Consider the following 21,350-nt stretch of genomic DNA (forward strand, 5'->3'; position numbering starts at 1 on the left):
TACTAATGATAACGGCACCACATGGAGCATGCTTCAACGCCGAAGGGTGCCTCGCCACACATAGTACATAGTACATAGAATATAGAATATATATATATAAATATATGTTATAATGAATCCATATAGTTGTAGCCCTCGTACATAGTCCCCACCATATCCGTGATTCCACACAAATACTGTTGTTGGCATTCGATAATCGAGCTAACAATTCATTGATTAGATTAGTTCGTATGACTGTACCCAGATATGGCTATGTATTTATGCCATTTTCAGGTGTGGTCAGTATTGTATTCTTGACTAATATATTTTTCACGAATTTATTAATCATATAGCGAAACTATACTATAAATAGGTAAGCCTATAAAGCTGCATGATTGGCGCTATTTGAATAGATCAATTATGCTTCTCCAGTTTCTAAAATCACTTTTTGATTCAGTTTGAATATCGAAAAAATGTATATATATAATATGTATATACTTTATGAAAACCTATATACCAAATTTGATACATCTAGCTCTTGTACTTTCCAAGTTATGTTAAACAAAAATCAATTGTTCGAGTTGACTTTCATAGAAATTAGAAGGGATTGAAGCAATGAAACGAGTCTATGACAAACAATTTTTTTGTATATAAAAATACTTTGAAAGAAATATTTGAAGCATAGATAAGCTTAGGTAAAATATGCAGGTGTTAGACACTTGCTTGCAAATTGTTTAGCTATGACGAACTATTGACTTTTATCTGTCAGTTTATCGAATTAGGGGAAAATCAGCTGTACTCGTGCATGTCAGCATGAGTGTGTGCGCTTGTCTGTGGAGGTGGGGCGATAGCAACAAAAAAAACCAAATTGATTTCAATGCTGTTGCACACGCACGCACGCATTGCAAGGCTCAATGGGTAAGGTGTGCCTGTGTGTAAGTGTGTACACACTCTTTCGTTGGTTAACTGTAATTAAAACAATGGCACTTTTTGTTTACACACGAGCGAAACGGCTCGTGCGAGAAACCATGAGTGTGAGAGAGAGAGGGTGAGAGATGGCGAGAGAGTGAACGTAAACAAAGGATAGAAGCACCAATTGCTGCATATTGGCGGCCATTTTGTTGGCTCGCGCATTTAACCGTTAGCTAAGAAAATATTCGTTTTTGCTTTCTTGTTAATTTAGATTTGGCTTTTATTGTTGAAACTGTTTGCAGCATTTAAATGTTTGTATGTACATAGAACAATAAGGAAATGAGAAAGACAAATAGAGAGTGAGAGATACAGAGAGACGAATGAAGTAGAACACTAAGCAAACTTACACAATATTACAGTTTAATAACAATTTAAAGACAATGCGAACGCATTTGGTATGAAAGATTTGTAAAAAAAAAGTTGTTACATGCTAGAATTTGTTTACAATTACGATACATTTTTGGCATATTCTTGAACTAGACACAAAACTGTCGCTTAATACTAACAAAAAAAAGTGAGTGATAATTATATTAAATAATAATAATAATTAATTGTGTTTAGTTGAGTTTTGAGTTTGAGTTTTGGATTAGTTGAAAATACTTGTAATACTTGAGTGCAGGCCCCGGGCTGACTATATGTATAATACTTGACATAGTGCGACCCAACGCCTATCAGCGTGGCCCCAAGTCGATGTAGCTGTTGGGCCGCATCATTTGATGGGCGGCCGCTGCGCTGCCGTAGAAGCTCTGATAGCTGCTCATGCCGTATGCTGCGGCTGCCGCCTGGCGCATGTGACCCGGCGAGACCTTGAGCTTGTCGTACGGACTACCATAGCCGTGGCTATGATAGTGCGCCGCATTGTGATGATAGATGGCCCCAAAGTTACTCTGTTCCCCCGCATACGGCTGTCCAATGGACGAGTATATATTGGCCGCTGCCATCACCTGTGTGGCTGCAGCTGCGGCAGCAGCACCAGGTGCTGGCGGCGATGCCGAACTGGCTGAAAGCGGCGTCAATGGAGTTGCCGTATGCTGATGCTGATGATGCTGATAGGGATGATGATAGCTGCCGCCATAGCTGCTGGACATTTGATGAAGGCTCTGCTGTTGCTGCTGCTGATGCTGCTGCTGATGTTGTTGTTGTTGCTGTTGATGCTGTTGTTGCTGCTGCTGCTGATGTAAGTGCTGCGACGCTGGCTGCAATTGTTGCTGATGCAAATGCTGTTGCTGCTGCTGTTGCTGTTGTTGTTGCTGTTGCTGCAATGGCGTCGCCTCCAACTGAAACGCCAACAAGTCCGGTGAGTTTCCCGATGTTGAGCTGCTTGAGGGCGTGGCTGGCAGTTGCATGCCCAATTGAGTGGTTGTTGCTGCTGCGGCTGCAGCTGCTGCTGCCGCTGCTGTTTGCTGTTCCACAAGCTCGGTGCAGGACAAGCTGAAGCTGTTTGGCGGCGTTCGATCCTTTGACTTTAAATGCTGCTGCTGCAGTTGCAGTTGCTGCTGTTGTTGCTGCTGCTGTTGCTGCTGCTGCTGTTGCTGTTGCTGCTGCTTCATGCGCGCTTGACTCTCATGGCTCATGCTGGACATGCCCAGGCTGCCGCTGGTGCTGCAATTAAAATTTCAAATTCAAAATTTCAAATTTTTGATAAACATTCGAAAACGCTTTGCTCTTTATGTTTTTTTTCTTGTTTTTTTTTTTTGTTTACAATCGACCCTCGGCCGAAATATGAAAAAGGCGAAAGAAAAAAATAATTTGTTTATAGCAGCGCCACGGCTGGCTGGCTGGCTGGCACGTCTGTCAGCTGGCCCATCATTGCCAGCCGGAGATGCTTATGCTCCACATTCTAAGTTGAAGTTCTCGCACCCATTTTGAGTTATTGTTTCATGTGTGTGTTTTATTTTTGTAGATGCGACGCGTCGGCAATTCCCGGAATGACTTCAGCGGCAGCAGCAGTAGCATCAGCCAGTCGACGGACTGTCTGGCGGGCCACTTGGATTTGAATTGTGTTTAACAATAAATTTGGGCATTGCCTCTAAGTGGGTCAACTTCATAACAAATTATACTGCAACCCTCTATTAAGCTTCAGATACAAAAAAAACAGACTAAGCTATATACAACATTGGATTTCATGTAAATATATATTATACGAATATATCTTTTGCATATGCTCACTACTTTGCAGGGTATTCGTGCGTCGTCTAGCTGCATTTTGATGTTTCTTTTATATAAATAATGCCTAAGGCTTAAGTTTTTGTCGTATTTTGTCGAGGCTCAAACAAGATTTGCTTGTTTTTTTGTATCGTTTACCATATTAAATATATATACAAATATATATTAGGTAAGCTCTGTCAGACTTATAGATAAAGAGATACATATATTGGCCTACTTACACATCGTTGGTGCCATCATCTCGAAATCCTTTGGCAAATGGATTGCTCGATATTTTCAGTTGTGTCACCTGCGCACAGAAATATTTATAATATTATATAAAAATTGTTAATTGTTAAAAATTCTTCAAGAATTGTTTTGGCCCCAATTATGTTAATAATATTCATTGCGCCGCTGTTGTTTTTATTACAATATAAATGCAACAAATTAGAAAATGTTTACAAAGCATTAAACGCAAACAGCAAACTACATAAGCAACGACAACAACAACAACAACGACAACAAACACAAAATTTATTTGCAATAAATTGTGGAACGAAAAGTGTTAACACCCACGTCGAGCGCATAAATAATTTAAATACTTTCGTTAAAATGGCGCTAAAAATAAAATACCACAAATATTTTTAAACACACATACACACACATATATATATATATATATATATATATATATATATATATATATAAATATATGTGTTTTTTCTTTTCCTTATTTTAGTTCTTGGAGAATTATGAATATGAATTTTTGCTCTCTAGCTAAATGGCGTGTTTAAGCTATGTGATGCAGTTTGACTAAATTTAATTTAACTTGAATATATTTTCTTGAACTAAAACTTAATTTTAAATTAAAATAAAAATAATTTTATTTTGTTATTTAAATTTATATCAATATTTTCTTTACTAAATAAAAATTGTAGCTTATTTTCTTTTATTTTTTACTGAAACAAAATTATTATTATTTATTTGCATTTCTTTTCTTTTGATTTATATTTATATTTTTTTATATATTTTTTAAGTTATCATTAAAATTATAATTTTTTAAATAAATTTTAGGTATCATTGAAATTAATATTTTTAAAATAATTTAAACTGCTTTTTTTTACAATTTTGGAAATTAATATTTTTTCTTTTAAATAATAATAATTATTTCTGTATTCATATTATTTAAAAATATATATTTTGATAAATTTATAGATATAATTTTTATTAAATAAAAAAATTGTTATTAAAATTTATCATTAAATTATTACGTTTTTTAAATTTAATTGTATGGTTGAAATTATATATTTTTTAAATTAATAAAAATATTTGTTTATAATTTATTCTATATTAAAAAAGTTTTTTATATTAATAAAATTCCAATGTAAATTTAAATAAAGTTCATATTAAAATTCTTTTTTTTATTTTATATAGACACGTCTGTAAAATTTTCAATGGAATTCATACAAATATTTGAAATTTGTTAGTAAATTTATTTATAATTAACATGCGCTATAAATAAGGCTGTTTAGATACTAAACAAAAAGCAATTTGTTAATTTTATTTTTTATAGATACATTTTTGTTTAATTATAGTGTATCTGTCGGTCGTTAGTCATGCGAAATGTGGAATATTTGCTTTGAGTTAGAATCGAATTTGTAACTTTAATAAGCATAAAGAAAACAAGAAATTAAAAACATTTAACAATCGAGGCCAAATTGGCAGAAGTATTATCTATATGCAAGGGAAGCTGGAGGAGCTGGGCGTAGCTGGGGGTGGCAGGAGGATCAAAATTCTTGTCGACCACAAATGTTACACAAATGTTAATTTGACTAAAAACTGAAAAGCGTTGGCGCTTGTCATTTACAAGTGGGTACGCTGACAAGTGGGTCAAGTGGGGCCCGCACCCCTCTCAAACACCCCGTTCCCATGCCTTTGGCAATGCCCATCGCCTCATACTCACGCGCTGGTTCTGATATGCTGTTACGGCCGTAAAACTGGTCTCCGGGAATATGAATGTGCGAAAGTGACTCGAATGCTCATTCTCATCCAGCGAGGCATTCTTTGGCGGCAAATAGACCAAGTGGAAGCGCGGCTGGTAGCGATGCATCGAGTTCAATATGATCTGTGGAATGGTAATTGTGGTTTGCCATGAAGAGACAGCGTGAGCGAGGGCCCAGAGAGCACGACATATGTTGCATGAAGGCAGAGTGCTTTCGGATGGCGGCTGCCAGCTTTTGTTTGGCGCTTTCCAAACACAACAACAACAACAACAAATAATAATAATCATTGGTTGTTGTTGTTCGGTGCGGTGGCAGCAACCAAATGTTTTATGCCCCGCATAAACAAAGCCAAGCATGAATTTATGACCCTATCAAATGCCCATACTCACATGACCGTTCTCATCCAGCTGATTGTTGGTCAGCTTCAGCTTGTCGAAGGACACAATTTGCTTCATCCAATTGGCGCCCGCCGCCGGTGAGTCTGGATGCACGTGAATTCTCGGCGGCGATATGGCATCCGCTTTGCCAGCGACCACCCAGCACGAGCTGCAGAAGACACAGACGAGATCAGATGAGATGAGGTGAGATTGAACGAGGCGGCACTCGGTTCACTCAATAGTTACTTGTGAAACGCGTAGCGATAACGTTTATCGTCCATTGGCACGAAGTCCATCATGCAGATGTAGGTGGCATGCGGATCGAGGCCGCCGATTCGCACCTGAAACGTGGGAAACATGCGGCGGCCCGTCTTCGTGATGATCATCTCGGTGCCCTGCGCATGGAACTGATCCCACAGCGCCTTTGTCTCCAACACAACAATCGCCTGCGCCAGCGACGGATGCACTGGCTCCGGCTCCTGAACAAAGGTCAGATTATAGGTGTTAGCATTGGGATGTTAAGTTATAGAAGGTGCAGAAAACATATATTCATAGGCTTAATGTATAAAAACATATATATTAGCAAGCAGCATATGATAGCAGTGAGAGTGCTCTAGCTGGAAGTGATAGACTAGGAGATACCCTGACCCCTTTCTACAGTTCATTTATTCATGATCCGAATCGCCTTAGTCTCTAACTTCTAACGTCTTCAACTTATGATTGATAAGCTAATGCAAGGTATAATGCTATAATGCTTCTATACGAACCACATTTTGGCTATGAAATATGAAATATGAAATATAGAGTTAATAGTTTTTCAAGGTTATTTAGAGTATGTTTTGGGTTAATACAGACAAATAGGTCAGATCCTTATATATGTATATATGTTCCTGATATAGGCAAAGAGGTGTCTTAGTATAGTCTTTTCAGTCTGTTCGCTCTTCTGACTGACTTGGCTTTTTGTACATATATATATATATATATATATATATATATATATATATATATATATATATATATATGTATCTTATGTAGTAAAAGTTGATCAACTGTTTAAAAACCCTAAAATTTAGACAATTGTATCCGATAACCTTTACTTGAGATAACTTTATAAACTAAAAATATGTTTTTAGAATCATTCTAATCACACAGATCTCGAAAAAAAGAAAAAAAAAATTAATCTTAAAATTAATCTTTCTGCTGCTTAATTATTAATTAATCTAATTAAATACCCAAAATAGTAGAACTTTTGATAGTTCTATATATTCCTATATATATATATATATATATATATATATATATATATATATATATATATATATATATATATATATATATATATATATATATATATAACGCCTACTTTTCATATGCATTTTGAATGTGCAGCAAATATTTATGGGCTATCAAATTTGCATTTTAGACAATGCAAGTGCTTGTCAAATTTGACTAGACAATTGGTGCAGCCGTCAAGTACTTTTGAACTTGGACTGAAAATTGTCAACGATCGGTAGCAAATATGATTTCTTTTGTTTTATTTCAAATTAGAAACAGGATTTCAACATGTTGTCGACAACAAATGTTCATAGCAATTGCATTTGCATTTGCCAACTAACAGGAACTTTGACACGAGCATGGTACTTTGACAACCGCTTGACTGATGGCATTTTGCTTGCGACTCGTTTACTTTTTGCTTTAAATATATTCTATATTTATATATATATAATATATATAAATATATATATTTATATTTATATACATCTATCAGCTAAGCTTAGTTAAGTACTTACACCTTTGTTATTGTTGCTGTTGCTGTTGTTTTTGTTGCTGATGTTTGACGTGTTGCTGCTGGCTGTGCCGCCGCTGCTGCTGTTGTTGTCTTTTTTGTGGCTGTTTTTATACTTTTTGTTGGCCGTTGCCGTTGCTGCTGCAGTTGCTGTTGCCGTCGCCGTTGCCGTCGCTGCTTCATTGTTGTTGCTGCTGCTGCTGCCGCTGTTGCCAGCAGCATAGTCCGTCACACTCTGCTCCTGGCAATTGGCAGCGCCAGTTGAGTGGCTGCTGCTGCTGCTGCTGTTGCTGCTGGTGCTATTGCTGCCTGTGCTCTGCGCATCAATGTCCGCCAGCTTAGCATCGATCTGTTCCAGCGGCTTGTACGAGGTGCGATCCTTGCCCGCCGTCTGTATGCAAGCTGCAAGTGAGGCAATGAAAGCGAATTAGCAGTTTACTTTAGATAGACTACATTTTATATAAAACCTCTTTGTATTGCTTAAGAACTGATGCTTTATATGTGAGATTTTCCTTTTTTACTTTATAGTATTTTGTCCTTTTTTTGTTAAGCAAACATAAAATCCGTCTACGAGCTATGTTTAAAATTAAAATTTTCCTGATTTTGTTATTTTTAACAATTTATTTATATAAATTTAAAGACTTAATTAAAAATCAAAAAGGAAAAACACAAAAAAAAAAGGAAACAAATTAAATATAAATTCAAATTGTACGTTAAAAATCTATAAAATCTATAGAATTTCTGTATAAATCAAATAAAAACAATTTGTGATTTATTAAGGTATTTTTGATAATATTTTTGCAGGTGCGATGCGATGCAAAGACAAATGAGCGAAAAAGTTGCGCACATAAATCAAATCAGATTTTTATATGTATACGTGTGTGTGGAAGCTGGAAATATAAGTCAACAGCTCTGATATAGGCTAGCAAATATCATAATCAGATATATATATAGAATATGATTTATATGATTTAAAGTGCGACATCAAACGGCTCGGGCGCTGGCGCTGGAGAAGGTCGCGCAGGCGCAAGCTAATGGCACCGAGGAGCACTGAGGATATATGTGTATATATGCACGACAAATTGGATCGGGCGAGTATAATGAACAGCAAGAATAGCGGCAATCCAATTATAAAAGTCGTCAGAGCCAGCGGCTGTTGATTGAGTTGCCAGCTAAATTTAACGCAATGCGTCGGCCCTTTGCACACAGAGAGGCAGAGGAAGGGAGAGAGAGTGAGCAGAGTGGGGCAGGCAGGGGGGTGGTGGGTGTAGGGTTGTAGGACAAGGCAACAGGCGCCTCACAGCAAATCTTGCAATTAATTGCCGCATGTTGCAAGTGTTGCCAGCCTAGCGCGTTGCAATTGCAATGGCATTCCGTCGCCGTTTGCTGTTGGAGTCGCCGCCAATGACCCATGACAGGTCGCCAAAGGCGTCGCACGCTCCAACATCAATTGTCGCTTAATGAGACGTGTTTTTTTTTGTTTGGTTTAGTCGGCAGCCGCTTCACGAATGAATTCTAAAATCAATTAGCGTTTGGCACAAATAATCGTTTTTCTGTCACGCCAACCCAAACATCAAAAAGAAAACAACAACAACAACTATATAAATAAAAACCAAAACAAAAACAAAAGAAAATAATGTCAATCGCAATTTTATTTTATTGCTTGCGACTCGAGCATTTAAAGAAGTTTCACGCTAATTGCCAGCCTTTGTTTATATAGTTATTCGCGCTCAAAGTATTTTCAGTAATTCAACTTTTCGACTGTGCCAGGTCGCAGTACAGATGCTGCTTTTATCAGGCCCTAAGGCAAGGGAGGAAGCTTTAATGAGCTTGAGCTTGAGCTCTGGCTCTGGTACCATATAAAATAGTATAGACTATAGCCAATGAGCTTCGAGCTGAAGCTTATGGAGCCTCTAAACCTTATTAAGAAACTTTCATGTCCAAGTTTTATTTTGAGTCAGCCATGAGCTCAATAACTCACAAGTTAAATTGCATTTTTTTACTTTCTATTATTTTTATTATTATTTGACAAAATCTGTTTTGGGCGGATGACTTGATAATGATTGATTTTTATATGAACTACATAACGATATGTATAGACCAAAGTTTTTTTTTCCATCAAATGCTCAAATATTGAATAATAATTGAGCATTTATTATAATCGTATAAGAATTAATGAAGAGAATTGTACGATCAAGTCTTAGTCCAAGTTCTAAGCTATAATTATATTTCATAATTCTTTTTTGGGACTTAGATTCAGATGCGCATTGGTACAGAGACAAACATTCTTTACAAATTATTTATTTCATTTAAAATACTTTTTTCCTAAGTCAAAGTCTTTTATAAAAACTCTTAGTCGAAACACTATTGTGATTAACCAAGGCTGAATATATTCAATAAATCAGCTGCACGAGCTGAAAACTCAGGCAGCAGCTAGAGTGTGAAACAAACTATGATAAGCTGGTACAGAGATATTACGTATAGATATATAAACATAGAAAATATATAAATAAAAAGAGATATATAATTATAGAAATATTTATTTAAAAATTGAAGCGAAATGTTAAAAAAAAAAACAAATCAATTTAAGCAAAAACAAACTGTTAAAAAATAAATACTTTTAAAAAATATATACTTTCATAATTTTCTATTTTTTTATCTTAGTAAAAAATAATAGTGTTGAAAAAAAAATTTAAAAAAAATAACTCTTTTAATTAATTAATTCTATTAAAATATTAATATTAAAAATAGAAATACAAGTAAAAATATTAATATTCAAAATAAAAATAAGACTTTCGTATTCATTAATCTTTTTAAATATTTATGTTAAAAATATAAATACAAACTTACTATTTTTAATACTAATACTTTTAACACAATTTTCGTATATATTATATATATATGTAAAATATTTTATTTATAAAAGTTTACTTTGTCTTTTTCTAAGTCTTAACAATAATAATTTTAACTCTTTTTTTTAATTTTTAATCAAATATTTATATATTCTTGCAGATATACTTAGATAAACCTATTAACTAAGAACTTTGACTAGATTCATATTAATATTCAAAGACTAAGCGCCTTTGTGTCGGTTACTCGCTCACTAAAGCCAGTTAAGCGTGCTTTATTAATATTTTTTTGTGTACATCAATAAATATATTAATAAAGAGCAGAATACAAACATCTCATAAATACTTTGCGTCGTGATGAAATATGTTTAAATATATTTAAGAGTAATAAAGAAGTTTTGACTCTACAAATACAATCTTAGGCAAAGACATTTCCTATAGTAAGCTCTATTTCTTTTGTAGTTTTATACAAACCATAAACGAAATGTACTTTCAAGATCGCTTTTGTATTGACTTGACTCACCTTCGATCTGCTTCATGGGACTCAGTCCGGCCGTTGTATACGCCGAGGTCCAATAGTCATTCGCATAGAAGCCATAGTCCGCCAGATTGCTGTTGAGGCCATTGTCCAGGAACCCAGGCATCGTGGCCACCATGGCGCTGGCGCATTCCGTGGGGCCGAGCATGTGTGTCATGTTTCCGATTTGAGTTCGAAAACTTTTGAAACGATATCTTAACGCGCTGCGCTGTGTGTGTCTGCTCTGTATATACTCTATGTCAGCGTCCAATTAACCCATATAAATGATATTTGAAAAAAATATCCAAAATCCGAGAGAAACAAAATAATAAACACGAAAATTTTGAAAAACTAGTGAATAATTGATATTGTTTTGGCTTAGGTCATTCAGTTCTTGGTTTTGTTTTGACTTCAAAAGTTTTTCGCGCAGTTGTCAAATTTGATTATTACACACGCACACACACGCACGCACACACAGTTAGGCACACTCGGTGTGCTCGCGTATGTGTTGAAAAAATGTAGGTAGCCGCCGTTCAAGTTGTCAGCGTGTCAATCAGAACAACAACAACAACAACAATAAGCACCACACAAACGCACAGAAAAAAAATATATAAAGAAACGAATTTGTGGGGAAAAATTGCAATCGCTTCAACACCTCGACGCAATTTTCAAATATTTTCACCGATTTTCCCAAGAATTTGTTCGATTTCCCGTTCGAATCGATTTTTTTTCTTTTTTAGAGTTTGGCGTTTTATGGTCCGAACGCGTTGACTGCCAATTTCTCTGGCCGCTCTGCCTGACACCGAACAAATTGATTGAGCGAACGATTGATTGATTGAATGATTTACTCGGCCGATCGTTTGATTCCTCCTTTGTTATTGCTGTTCAGTTGCGAATTTAAACCGCTGAAAGGTGTCTCAATTGCCACCTTCCGGCTAAGTGCGAACTGATTTGCTGTCGAACCGTTATCCGTGTTCCGTGAACCGTTGAACCGCAATGCCGCGCTGCCCCGTCTGCACACTTGACTCGAACTCAAAATGAAAATTTGCCGTTGCTGCTTCTGCTGCTGCTGCTGCACACGCGCTCGCATCCGTATTGTCAAGAGTTTGGCCGCGGAATGAGCCAGACGCATCGTTTGCCCGTCCAATGGATGCTGGGATCACCCAGGCAATGCTCACCAATCGCTGCGCCACTCGAGCCGTTCAACAGTCGCATCAGCATCCAAATTTAGCATCGCCCATGTGTGCGTGTGTATGTGTGTGTCTGTGTGTGCGCGCGCGCACCTAACTGTATGCGCCTGTGTGTAGCTGCGCATCGATTGGCCAATGGCAGCGAAGCTTCGCACTGATCGTAGACGAGCGAGTTCGTCGGGCATTGGCGAATATCAGATGAGCTACATTAAAAATAAATTTCATGTTGAAGTTAAGGTTGCACATATATCAGATACTTTATATGAAATACCCTGTATACTTGTATGGTATACCCTTTGTCCTCTATATGAAATACCGTATATGTACATAACCTATATGAAATACCCTATGTGTGGTATACCACATATGAAATACTCTGTATGAAATACCCATTGTTATACACATTTGTGGTATACCTTCTATACATAGTTTATATCCTATAAGCAGACTATGCAAGTGGTAGTCTTAGCTGTGCATAAGCTCTGCCATAAAGTGTAGGGCATTCAACTGCTTCGAACAGTTTTACTATTTTGTATAACACTTACGAACTGTAAATGCTCGACATATATGCTGTAGGGCATAAATATATCTGAAGCAATAGCTACAGTGAGCACTAAATATATGCAGCCTTTTAACTAATGAAACTAGAAAAAGACAACAAATTTCAAAATAAATATGAACCGATATATATAAGCAGAACAAGTTTTAATTATCTCCCATTTGAAATCCGCTGAAGACTCAAGTTTATATTACATATGTATAGACAAATGCTGTTAAGTTTCATTCAGTTCACGCCGTTCCTTGTAGTCAGTGCAGACTGTGTGTTCCATATGCGATATATGCTGCCGCTCTTTAGTTGCGCTCTAGCCCAATGCGCACGTTCTGTGATCTTTCGCTGGGCGCGAGACCACGCCCGCCGTCTCTTAACTGGTCGAGCGCGATGCTCCAAACGTTGCTTGAGTGGCGAGTGGGCGTGCTGACTCATTGGATGTGAACTGGCTTCACATGGCCCTCATTTGGAAAATGCTTGTAATTGGACTGCTGCCACATGGTGGCTTGCTGGCGGTGGTGCTGTGGCTATAGCCGAAGCCATAAATACAAATTGCGCCATAACCTCGACACTAAATAAACCGTAAAGAGCGGCCCTAGATGATCTGAACTCGACGAGCACCGGCGGCTACGGGAACTACGGCAGCTACGGCGGGGCATTAACATTTTGGCTCATAAAACAGAAGAGAAACAAGTAAGAAAGCTCTAGTCGGGGTGCCCGACTAGGAGATACCCTGATCCCAGTCCTTTGAGTTTTGTAATATTTTCCGTAGTTTGTATCGAGTATTAAAAAAAAAGAGAAAACAAATAAAAATCGACATTGCGAGACCAGGATTCGAACCCGGATTATTTGCGCAACGTGCACAAACTCTACCAACACCGCCACTTCATAACTAAAAAAAAAAAAAATAAAACAGTAAAAAACATTTCATCTCCTCCGGTCTCGAACCCGGACCAAGCTGCATACGAGCGGGGCCTCTACCAACGCAGCCACTGTCCTTCTTGCACGGGCTGTTGCAAATTTGAACATAAGTAGCAGCTAATAATTCAGCACAATTCAATCGCAATTTCAATTCTTGGAATAGAAAAGAATACACGCATTTGAATGTATGTGTGCACACGCATAGGAAAAATGCGTGCGCGTGGCGCTGCTGACATGTGCTTTTGGAAATTGGCCAAACGTTTTGTTTAATAACTTCTGTTTTACTTAATGGATTTTAATGAAATTTTCAGCATATGATCTACATATCCTATTGGCTTGGTTGAGATGCAAACGCCTTCACATAATGGCCCTATTTCCAACTAAACTTAAATTCTAAGAATTTGGGGGAATTTGGAGCCGGTATCCAAAATCCAACAAAAATCAAAATTGCATAAAATATATATAAGACTAAATACAAAATTTGGAGGCTCTAGCTCTTAAGACGTTCGAGATATAATTTATTTACTGCATTTCAATAATGTTTTTATTCGATAACAATTAAATGCGAATAGTTATCGAATATTTGAAACAAACTTGACCTGCGCGTGCTATACACGGACCTACAAAAAAAATTTCAAGTCTCTAGCTCTTATAGATGCTGAGATCCACGCGTTCACACATACGGACAGACGGACAGACGGACAGACGGACAGACGGACAGACGGACGGACAGACAGACGGACAGGGCTCAATCGACTCGGCTTGTCGTCCTGATCAAGAATATATATACTTTATGGGGTCTGCCACGCCTCCTTCTGCCTGTTACATACATTTGCACAAAACCATTATACCCTGATTTCCCATTTTTAATGGGATCAGGGTATAAAAAGGAAAAGCAGCACAAAATGGCGTCTGTTAGCCATTAGCATTAGCGTGTTGGCCAGCTATGGGCGCTGCGCCCAGCGGCTGAGCCGATCAAAGCAATTGCGGCTGTTCGGCGGGTTTTTATTTTTTTATTTTTTTGGAGCAGGCAACAGCAAATGGATGTGGATTCTATGCTTGTTTTTTTTTTTTTTGTGGTCGGCTTTTGCTTGTTGGTGTCTGCTTTTCATCACCCACACTCATTCAATTAACGGTAAATGCAGGCCGCCATCGCTGCTGCAAAACGCTTAAATTTCCATTAGAATTGCCCCCACTTAGCATCTGGTTGTATTACCTGTGCCCCCACCCCCTCCGACTACGTTTGTTTACCTTTGCATTTTTGTTGCACACACACATATATATATATATATATAGAGGAGGCTTACCTTAGTCTATATTTATATGGCATTGTTATTTTCAAGCGATTCCATTATAAATCTTAACATCCAGTTACGTCCAGGATTCAGATTGCCCGCTCGGGCAGCATTCGGTGCTCTGTTGTTTCTCTATGCGCTGTTTACAATTATTTTCGATTAAGTGGTTTGCCTCCGTCCCAAACAATAAGCAGCGAACCAGACTCCCAATCCGCATCGATCTAAACATTACTCTATATAAATACTACACGGCGACGACTATATAATAAAGCATTCATTTCTCTTGAGTTATGACATGTTGCTATTACCTTTTAATTGCCATAATTTATTAATCATTTCTGCCAAGATCGCCAATCGTAAACATTTAAAGCCAATTTGCAAAGCTAAGGCGTGGCGAGAAGCGCATAGATATAGATATATATATATATATCTATATTCTAAAAGTAGAGAAATTCGATAGCTCGCTCAGTTTACTTATTATCGATAAATATCGATGCATAATGAAAACACAGATTAGATATTTCTAACACATTTCTCTTTTTGAATACTTTCATCCATTTTTGGCCACAATTTAATCAACAACTTGAGCTTGGGCATTTGCATACCTTATATGTATATATATATTTATATATAGATATATAGATATTTGTATATATATAGATATATTTTAATATATTTAATAAATATTTTATGTTTTTTTCGAACTGATTGCACTGATATCAGATCACGTCCAATACCTAATTAAGTACATTTTGCCCTAATATTTACTCCATCAAGATAAGCTCAAAATAAGCTTGATTCCTATATTTTCTATGTATATATATGTATATATATATATATATATATATATATCTGTATTTGTTAGCACATATTTCGCTTAGCATGCATTCTCTTTGGACAATAATATGACAATAATTTGGAATTAGCTGGAAAATTGAAATTTGAGTTTTTCGATCTGCCGCCGTTGCTGGCAGGCATCAAATGCATATTAAAAATTTGGTCAATCAAAATCAAAGCAAAATCAAGTCAAAGAGAGAAAAGGTGTTGGTAACTAAAATAGCAAAAAAAATATATATATATATATACACATGATTATATATATATATATATATATTGTATGTATGTACACATATATAGTAAAGTAAACAAGTGCCCAATTCCCGATCCAAACTGTGGGCCAGTTTCTGGTAGCCGCGTGGCTTTCTTTATTTCTTGCAATTCTTTTGATTCTTCCTGATATTGGATATGATGCTGCGAGACATGCGGCCGGCAGCCAGGCGCAGTCCGCTGCGGAACGGCTGATGCTTGCAGTTCAGGCAGCGCTGATCCAATAGCTCCTCAAGTTCATCGTCGTCCTTGAGTGTGTTTGAGGTTGGAAAGTCAGTGCCAGATGCGGTGATCTTCAGTTCATTGCCAGCATCCAGTTTTAAAGCATCATCAGCATAATTAGCATCAGCATCAGCATCAGCATCACCATCGACATCAGCATCAGCATCGATGTCGACATCGACATATTTGAGCACATTGGATTCCAATGACTTGCGGCTCTTTTTAACGATGTTCTTCGAGCAGCACCAATAGGAGGCCAGAAAGTCGAGCTCGTCGGAGGATGATGAGCTGATCAGTTCCTCCTCTTGGACGCATTCGTCGATCTTCCGCTCCGGTTGTCGAATGAAACTGTTTGTGGACAGTTTCATGTCATCAGCGCTCAATGAACGTTTCACCCGCAAATGGTCCCGCGTACGTCGTAGTCCGCTGGGCGTCCTCTCGTGTCCGCCCTTCTTGACCGTCTGCTCATAGTTCTCGGCAATGCGTGAGACATGTCGCTGCTTCTGGTCGAGCTTGTCCAGCTCCAATTCCTTTTCGCGATACTGCTTGGGTGTGAGCACCAATGGCTGCCAATATAGCTCCAACGTAGACATGCGCTTCACGCCCTCATCCTCCAAAATGCTGTCGTTGGTCAGCAGGCGTCCCTTGTATGTCAGCCGGCTAAATGCCATTGGCACGTTCATGGTGCGTCCGATGCGCTTCTTCAAATCGGCCACATTGCGAGAACGATCGGTCTCATAGATGTTCTTGCGGCCGTCGCGGGTCAGTACTTGGATCTGCAATTTACGCATCTTACAAATGGCAACTGGAATGTGCATCTAAACTGGATAGAGTTTGTCGGACAGTCCACGTAGAAATGATTTATGCAGCTGCGTTTGCTATTTAATGTAATTTTTAAATTAAAATTGTGTGTTTGCCTTTAATCTGGTTGTTTTCTTAAACGAAATAAAACTCAAAGCATCTGCTGTGTTTTTTTTTTTTTTTTTTTTTTTTTTTTTTTTTGTGCTAAAATGAGAACATTAACAGTGAAATCCAATCAAGCGACGAGCTTTTCGAACTTTCTAACAGTTCCTTCAGCTTTCGCAAATGTTTTAATTTTATCTTACGTATTAGGATTAGAATTAGACTAAATATACTTGAATATTTTACATTTCATGTGAGCAGGTGTGATGAATGCTCTCTCTTTCTCTCTCTTTAATTTTTTTTCTCTCTCTCTTAATCCTCTCTATGTATTTATCTATCTCTTTCTTTTTCTATCTCTTTTCCTCTCTCTCTCTATCTCTTTCCCTCTCTCTCTCTCTACCTATCTCTCTTCTTCTCTCTATCTAACTCTTTCTATGTCTTTCTTTATCTTTATAATGTCTCTCTCTCTCTATCTCAATCTCTCTCTCCCACTCTCAAGCACTGCTTCCGCATTTTGTCTCATAGTAACTCAATTGAAATACTGCGTTTGTTCTGAAGGCGTTGATAAATTTATGCATTGGCAGCGCTTCCGGTTCTAATGTGTGTGCGTGTGTGTGTGTGTGTGTCAACCATTGAAGCACTGGAAGTGAATGCGGCAGCCAGTCCTTAGACAAGCAGCCACATCAATGGCACCCCATAAAAGCAACAAAATACACATATATCTAATGCTGGAACTGTCAGAGGAAATCTTTGTTGTTGCAGCTCAAAGAGTTCAAATGATTTCCAACAGTTCGTTGCGATCTTTGTATTAACTTTCTATTTTATTAAAAAAAAAAAAAACAAACATACAATATTGTGCAAAATGTCAGAGGTTTACAAATACGTTTTGAAATGGAAATACAATTGTTAATTGGCAGCTGATTGCAATCTACAGCATCAGATTGAACAGAGCGCAGGCCAGGAGCAGACCCAGCGAGAGCATGACAGTTATGGCACCATCGCGTGCTGTCGGTATAAGCGTGTCGTTGGCCAGCAGGGCGTTGCAGCCGTGTCCTTCGCAGGTGTAGCAGTTGCCATCGATGATGCACTGTTTGTTGACCTGGGCAGTGGTGAGGCAGCCGCGCTTGAACGAGCCGTCAGCCGTGCGTCCGCTGTTGCGAATGAAGCACTTGTCGCCCAGTTTGTAAATTGGGCAGACCTTGCTATATGCATGATTCTCGAGTGCGCAGCTCGAATTGGTCGAGTTGCCGGTGCACTGCAGACACTTGGGACGGTATTGGGGGAAAATCAGACGGTTGCAGCCCTCGTTCGATGAGCAGGTCAGACACTCCAGCTCATTGTTGCACGATTTCAATGTGTTGTTGTCCAATTCGCTGGTGCAGCCACGAATTGTGTATCCACCTGTAACAGTACGGCGAAGTCAATTGTTACTAACTATTAATTGACTAATTAATTATTCATTGCTGTGGCCACATACTCAAGACGCGTGTATAGCAAAGGGTGTTATTAGTGGGGCAATCCTTGGCCATGATGCTTAACGGATTGGTGGCGCAGCGCTCATCAGACTTTGAATGGCATTGCACGCAGGCCTCTATAAAGGGGAACAAGTGTAAAGAAATAAAAAATGTATACAAATTAGAATTTGTTTAAGTTTTTAATTCTCTCATGTTAATTTATCGACATTTGCGCCAACTTAAGCGCTTGGCAATATGGCGGACTACAACAAAATATAACTGTAAGTCCTTTTCAGCTCTCGATTGCCAGCTCCTCTTCCTAAATTTTTGGCGTTGCCAGATATGCGCGACTCGAATGCATTAAAATAAGCTGTGATCTAATTAACGGCCGAAATACCTTCGTTCAGTTTATTTTCTCTTATCATGTGTAAATACGTACGGCTATTTATGTGTACCTATAACAGATAAGCGACTGAGATATATTGTTCGTTTTTGTAAATCAAGATAAGCTATTTATTTAAGAGCATGTAAATCGATTATAAATATAATTTATTTGTCCACACCTAAGCACATCTAGATATAAATATATATTTTTATGTGAATTCTGCGATACTGCTTCATTTTCAATGTATTAAAAAAATATAGGTTAGCCTTCGCTAACATGTACACATATAATAACCTTTTCTCCGTTTCCAAGACAGACATAGCTCTAGATAAGCTGATTGTGAGTATGTATGTGCATATGTGTGCATAGCTACTAGCTACCGTTCAATATAGAGTGTAAAATATATATATGTTTATATTTGTATATACATATATATATATATATATATATATATATATATATATATATATTTGTTTATGTAGAAGATTTTCTTGATGCGTTTACACTTGTTGAAGAGGAAATGAAAAAACGACCTTATGATTCATTTGCACCAACAAAAAACAGATAAGATCGTTGGTTCCTTGGACGAGCCAACAGCAGATATATATGACTAGGTATATATATGAAGTGTTTGCCGGCTATACACATTCTATGTAAACTGATTTCACAATTGCATACATATGCAGCATATTAGTACGTAAACTTGTAAAACATATGTTATCTATCAATATATATATATAAAGATATATATATATATATATATATATATAAAGATATATATATATATATATATATATATATATATATATATATATATATATATATATATAAAATATATATATGCATATGCATATGTAATAATATAATAAAAAAAAAACTTAGTCACAAAATCTTACATAAGACACTTCCACTTATTAATAATCATTGATTGATATTTAGGTATACAAAATAGAAGAAAAATAAGAATGTTAGCCGTCTTTACCACAATGAACGTAAGCCAAAAATGCGATTGAAGCGATGACCAGCAAATAGAACTTCATATTGAGTATTTAACTTTAACACAATTATTTGCTATAAATTAATATTAATATATATAGGATCGAGTCGATATCGGCGGCACTGCACTTGACACGTTTGCTCTGAAGTCTTAAAACAAACTAACCGCTATTCTAACGGGCAACACAACAATTAAAACACACTTGTCGTGGACGGTTAGATATGAGAGTAGTGCGTAGCTTTCTGCGCGCTATTCGATAATACTTCGTAACTCGATCATCTGCGATCACTTAACAGTCGTTAATCAGCTGTAAAATATGCAGTCATGTAAAAAAAAGTAAAACTTAATTTATAATTTTTAATTTAATAATTCATTTCGAGAATACAACAGCTGCTCATTATGGATTGCAATTAGTTACAGTTACAGCACAAATTTTGAATATACTTTGTTATAATCAAAATCCATGCAGACAAAAGCTGTTTGAATTCGATACCCTTAAAATGTATCGACAAGTTTCGACTAGAAACTGAACAAAATACATACATGAATTTTCAGCAAAAATTTAATTAAATATAGGTAAGGTATGGCCGAGAAATTTGATTAAGTTTTAGGTAGTCTTTAAATAGGTAAATTTCTATAACTGAAATATTAACGGTATTACTCTACATTTTATTAAGATTTCTCCGGCCTGTGCCCTAACTATCGATACATCGAACTGGAAATTGTATAGAGCTGCCACATAATCTGAAGAAACATATGGAATCAGACGGTAGATGGGACGTATGTATATTGGAATAAAAGGATTGCATTTGCGCAAACGCTTATATTGGATTAATGAGTTCAACTGAAACTGGATTAGTTGAAATTGCAACAAGGACGTCGGACACAGCATGACACTGATATTGTGCGTCTCCGACTACTGGCAACGCCGCCATTACTACAATCGTCTGCCCATTCAACCGGCTGGCGACACTGACAAGAGCCAGAAAAAAGCTGTTCGCCGGCTGCTGTTACAGCTAGATGCCATCACTGGCAACTACTGGTTGCGCGAGCTACTTCAGCAAAAGGTGCTGCGCGATCAACTGCAGGCAGAGCATAAAGTGCAGATACTATGGCTGTCGTTTCATCCGCCAGAACGCGACACCATCGACTATAAGTTCGCGGATATGCTGGCGCACACAATATGGGAGCACATCGAGATGGAGCACTTAATGTCTTGGCTATCGACGCTAGGCGGCGGCTTCTCAGCACTGGGTGAACAATTCGAACGATGCGTAAGTGCAGAAATGTCCAACAACAGAATGAACACAATCGATGGTCAAACTATGCAAATTACAGGCTCAGACAGCGGGAAAGATTTCACTGCAGCAGCTAACGATTGGTCTCCGAGTAGGTGATCCATTTTTGCAAGCGCGATGTAAACTATACTACAGCATTTCCCTAATCCAGCGAGGCCAACTCCGCCAGGCCAAGCAAATGATACGCGCCCAATATCAATTTGCGAAACAGCATGAGGAGCACGATCACCGGCTGGTGCGTATGTGCTTGGGTATTTGGCTGCGCTTGCGCTATGAGTACGAGGAGCGAAAGAAGCGGCGATTAACTGTAAAGTGTAACTCATAACTCGTGAAGAGATTTTGTTAAAAGGCTAAGCATAAAATGAAAGCATGGTTTACTGTTAGTTGTAAGATACAAAAT

General features: G+C 37.5%; 4 protein-coding genes across 4 annotated transcripts; 1 reads left to right on the forward strand and 3 right to left on the reverse strand.

Moving 5' to 3' along the window:
- Positions 1 to 1,512: 1,512 nt before the first annotated feature.
- On the reverse strand, positions 1,513 to 10,880 carry LOC111600191 (T-box transcription factor TBX1). Its single transcript, XM_023316200.2, has 7 exons — positions 10,635 to 10,880; positions 7,267 to 7,664; positions 5,723 to 5,955; positions 5,489 to 5,645; positions 5,060 to 5,221; positions 3,339 to 3,406; positions 1,513 to 2,553 (listed from the first exon to the last, which is right to left on the reverse strand). The coding sequence occupies exons 1-7, from the start codon at positions 10,804 to 10,806 to the stop codon at positions 1,623 to 1,625; spliced, it is 2,121 nt and encodes a 706-aa protein (XP_023171968.1). The 5' UTR covers positions 10,807 to 10,880; the 3' UTR covers positions 1,513 to 1,622.
- Positions 10,881 to 15,716: 4,836 nt separating this feature from the next.
- LOC111600227 lies at positions 15,717 to 16,879 on the reverse strand. The gene has a single exon (XM_023316253.1). It carries the CDS (start codon positions 16,729 to 16,731, stop codon positions 15,790 to 15,792), a length of 942 nt encoding a protein of 313 aa, XP_023172021.1. The 5' UTR covers positions 16,732 to 16,879; the 3' UTR covers positions 15,717 to 15,789.
- A 747-nt stretch (positions 16,880 to 17,626) lies between these two features.
- Positions 17,627 to 19,807, reverse strand: LOC111600229. Its single transcript, XM_023316256.2, has 3 exons — positions 19,638 to 19,807; positions 18,294 to 18,407; positions 17,627 to 18,217 (listed from the first exon to the last, which is right to left on the reverse strand). The coding sequence occupies exons 1-3, from the start codon at positions 19,693 to 19,695 to the stop codon at positions 17,745 to 17,747; spliced, it is 645 nt and encodes a 214-aa protein (XP_023172024.1). The 5' UTR covers positions 19,696 to 19,807; the 3' UTR covers positions 17,627 to 17,744.
- A 576-nt stretch (positions 19,808 to 20,383) lies between these two features.
- On the forward strand, positions 20,384 to 21,338 carry LOC111600228 (uncharacterized protein F58A4.6). The gene is made up of 2 exons (XM_023316254.2): positions 20,384 to 20,926; positions 20,991 to 21,338. The coding sequence occupies exons 1-2, from the start codon at positions 20,543 to 20,545 to the stop codon at positions 21,273 to 21,275; spliced, it is 669 nt and encodes a 222-aa protein (XP_023172022.2). The 5' UTR covers positions 20,384 to 20,542; the 3' UTR covers positions 21,276 to 21,338.
- The last annotated feature ends 12 nt before the right edge of the window (positions 21,339 to 21,350 follow it).

Source organism: Drosophila hydei, unplaced genomic scaffold, assembly GCF_003285905.1.
Source record: "Drosophila hydei strain 15085-1641.00,03,60 unplaced genomic scaffold, DhydRS2 tig00000232-arrow-arrow-pilon, whole genome shotgun sequence".
Classification (NCBI taxonomy): domain Eukaryota; kingdom Metazoa; phylum Arthropoda; class Insecta; order Diptera; family Drosophilidae; genus Drosophila; species Drosophila hydei.

Coding starts and splice junctions, on each gene's coding strand:
- LOC111600191 (XM_023316200.2), bottom strand. CDS start 10,806: ATGACACACATGCTCGGCCCCACGGAATGCGCCAGCGCCATGGTGGCC. Junction 7,665..10,634: donor TCCCATGAAGCAGATCGAAG/GTGAGTCAAGTC, acceptor CCTCACTTGCAG/CTTGCATACAGACGGCGGGC. Junction 2,554..3,338: donor GATGATGGCACCAACGATGT/GTAAGTAGGCCA, acceptor TTTTAATTGCAG/CACCAGCGGCAGCCTGGGCA.
- LOC111600227 (XM_023316253.1), bottom strand. CDS start 16,731: ATGCACATTCCAGTTGCCATTTGTAAGATGCGTAAATTGCAGATCCAA.
- LOC111600229 (XM_023316256.2), bottom strand. CDS start 19,695: ATGAAGTTCTATTTGCTGGTCATCGCTTCAATCGCATTTTTGGCTTAC. Junction 18,408..19,637: donor TTTGGCTTACGTTCATTGTG/GTAAAGACGGCT, acceptor TCCCCTTTATAG/AGGCCTGCGTGCAATGCCAT. Junction 18,218..18,293: donor TTGCTATACACGCGTCTTGA/GTATGTGGCCAC, acceptor GTACTGTTACAG/GTGGATACACAATTCGTGGC.
- LOC111600228 (XM_023316254.2), top strand. CDS start 20,543: ATGACACTGATATTGTGCGTCTCCGACTACTGGCAACGCCGCCATTAC. Junction 20,927..20,990: donor GTGAACAATTCGAACGATGC/GTAAGTGCAGAA, acceptor TGCAAATTACAG/GCTCAGACAGCGGGAAAGAT.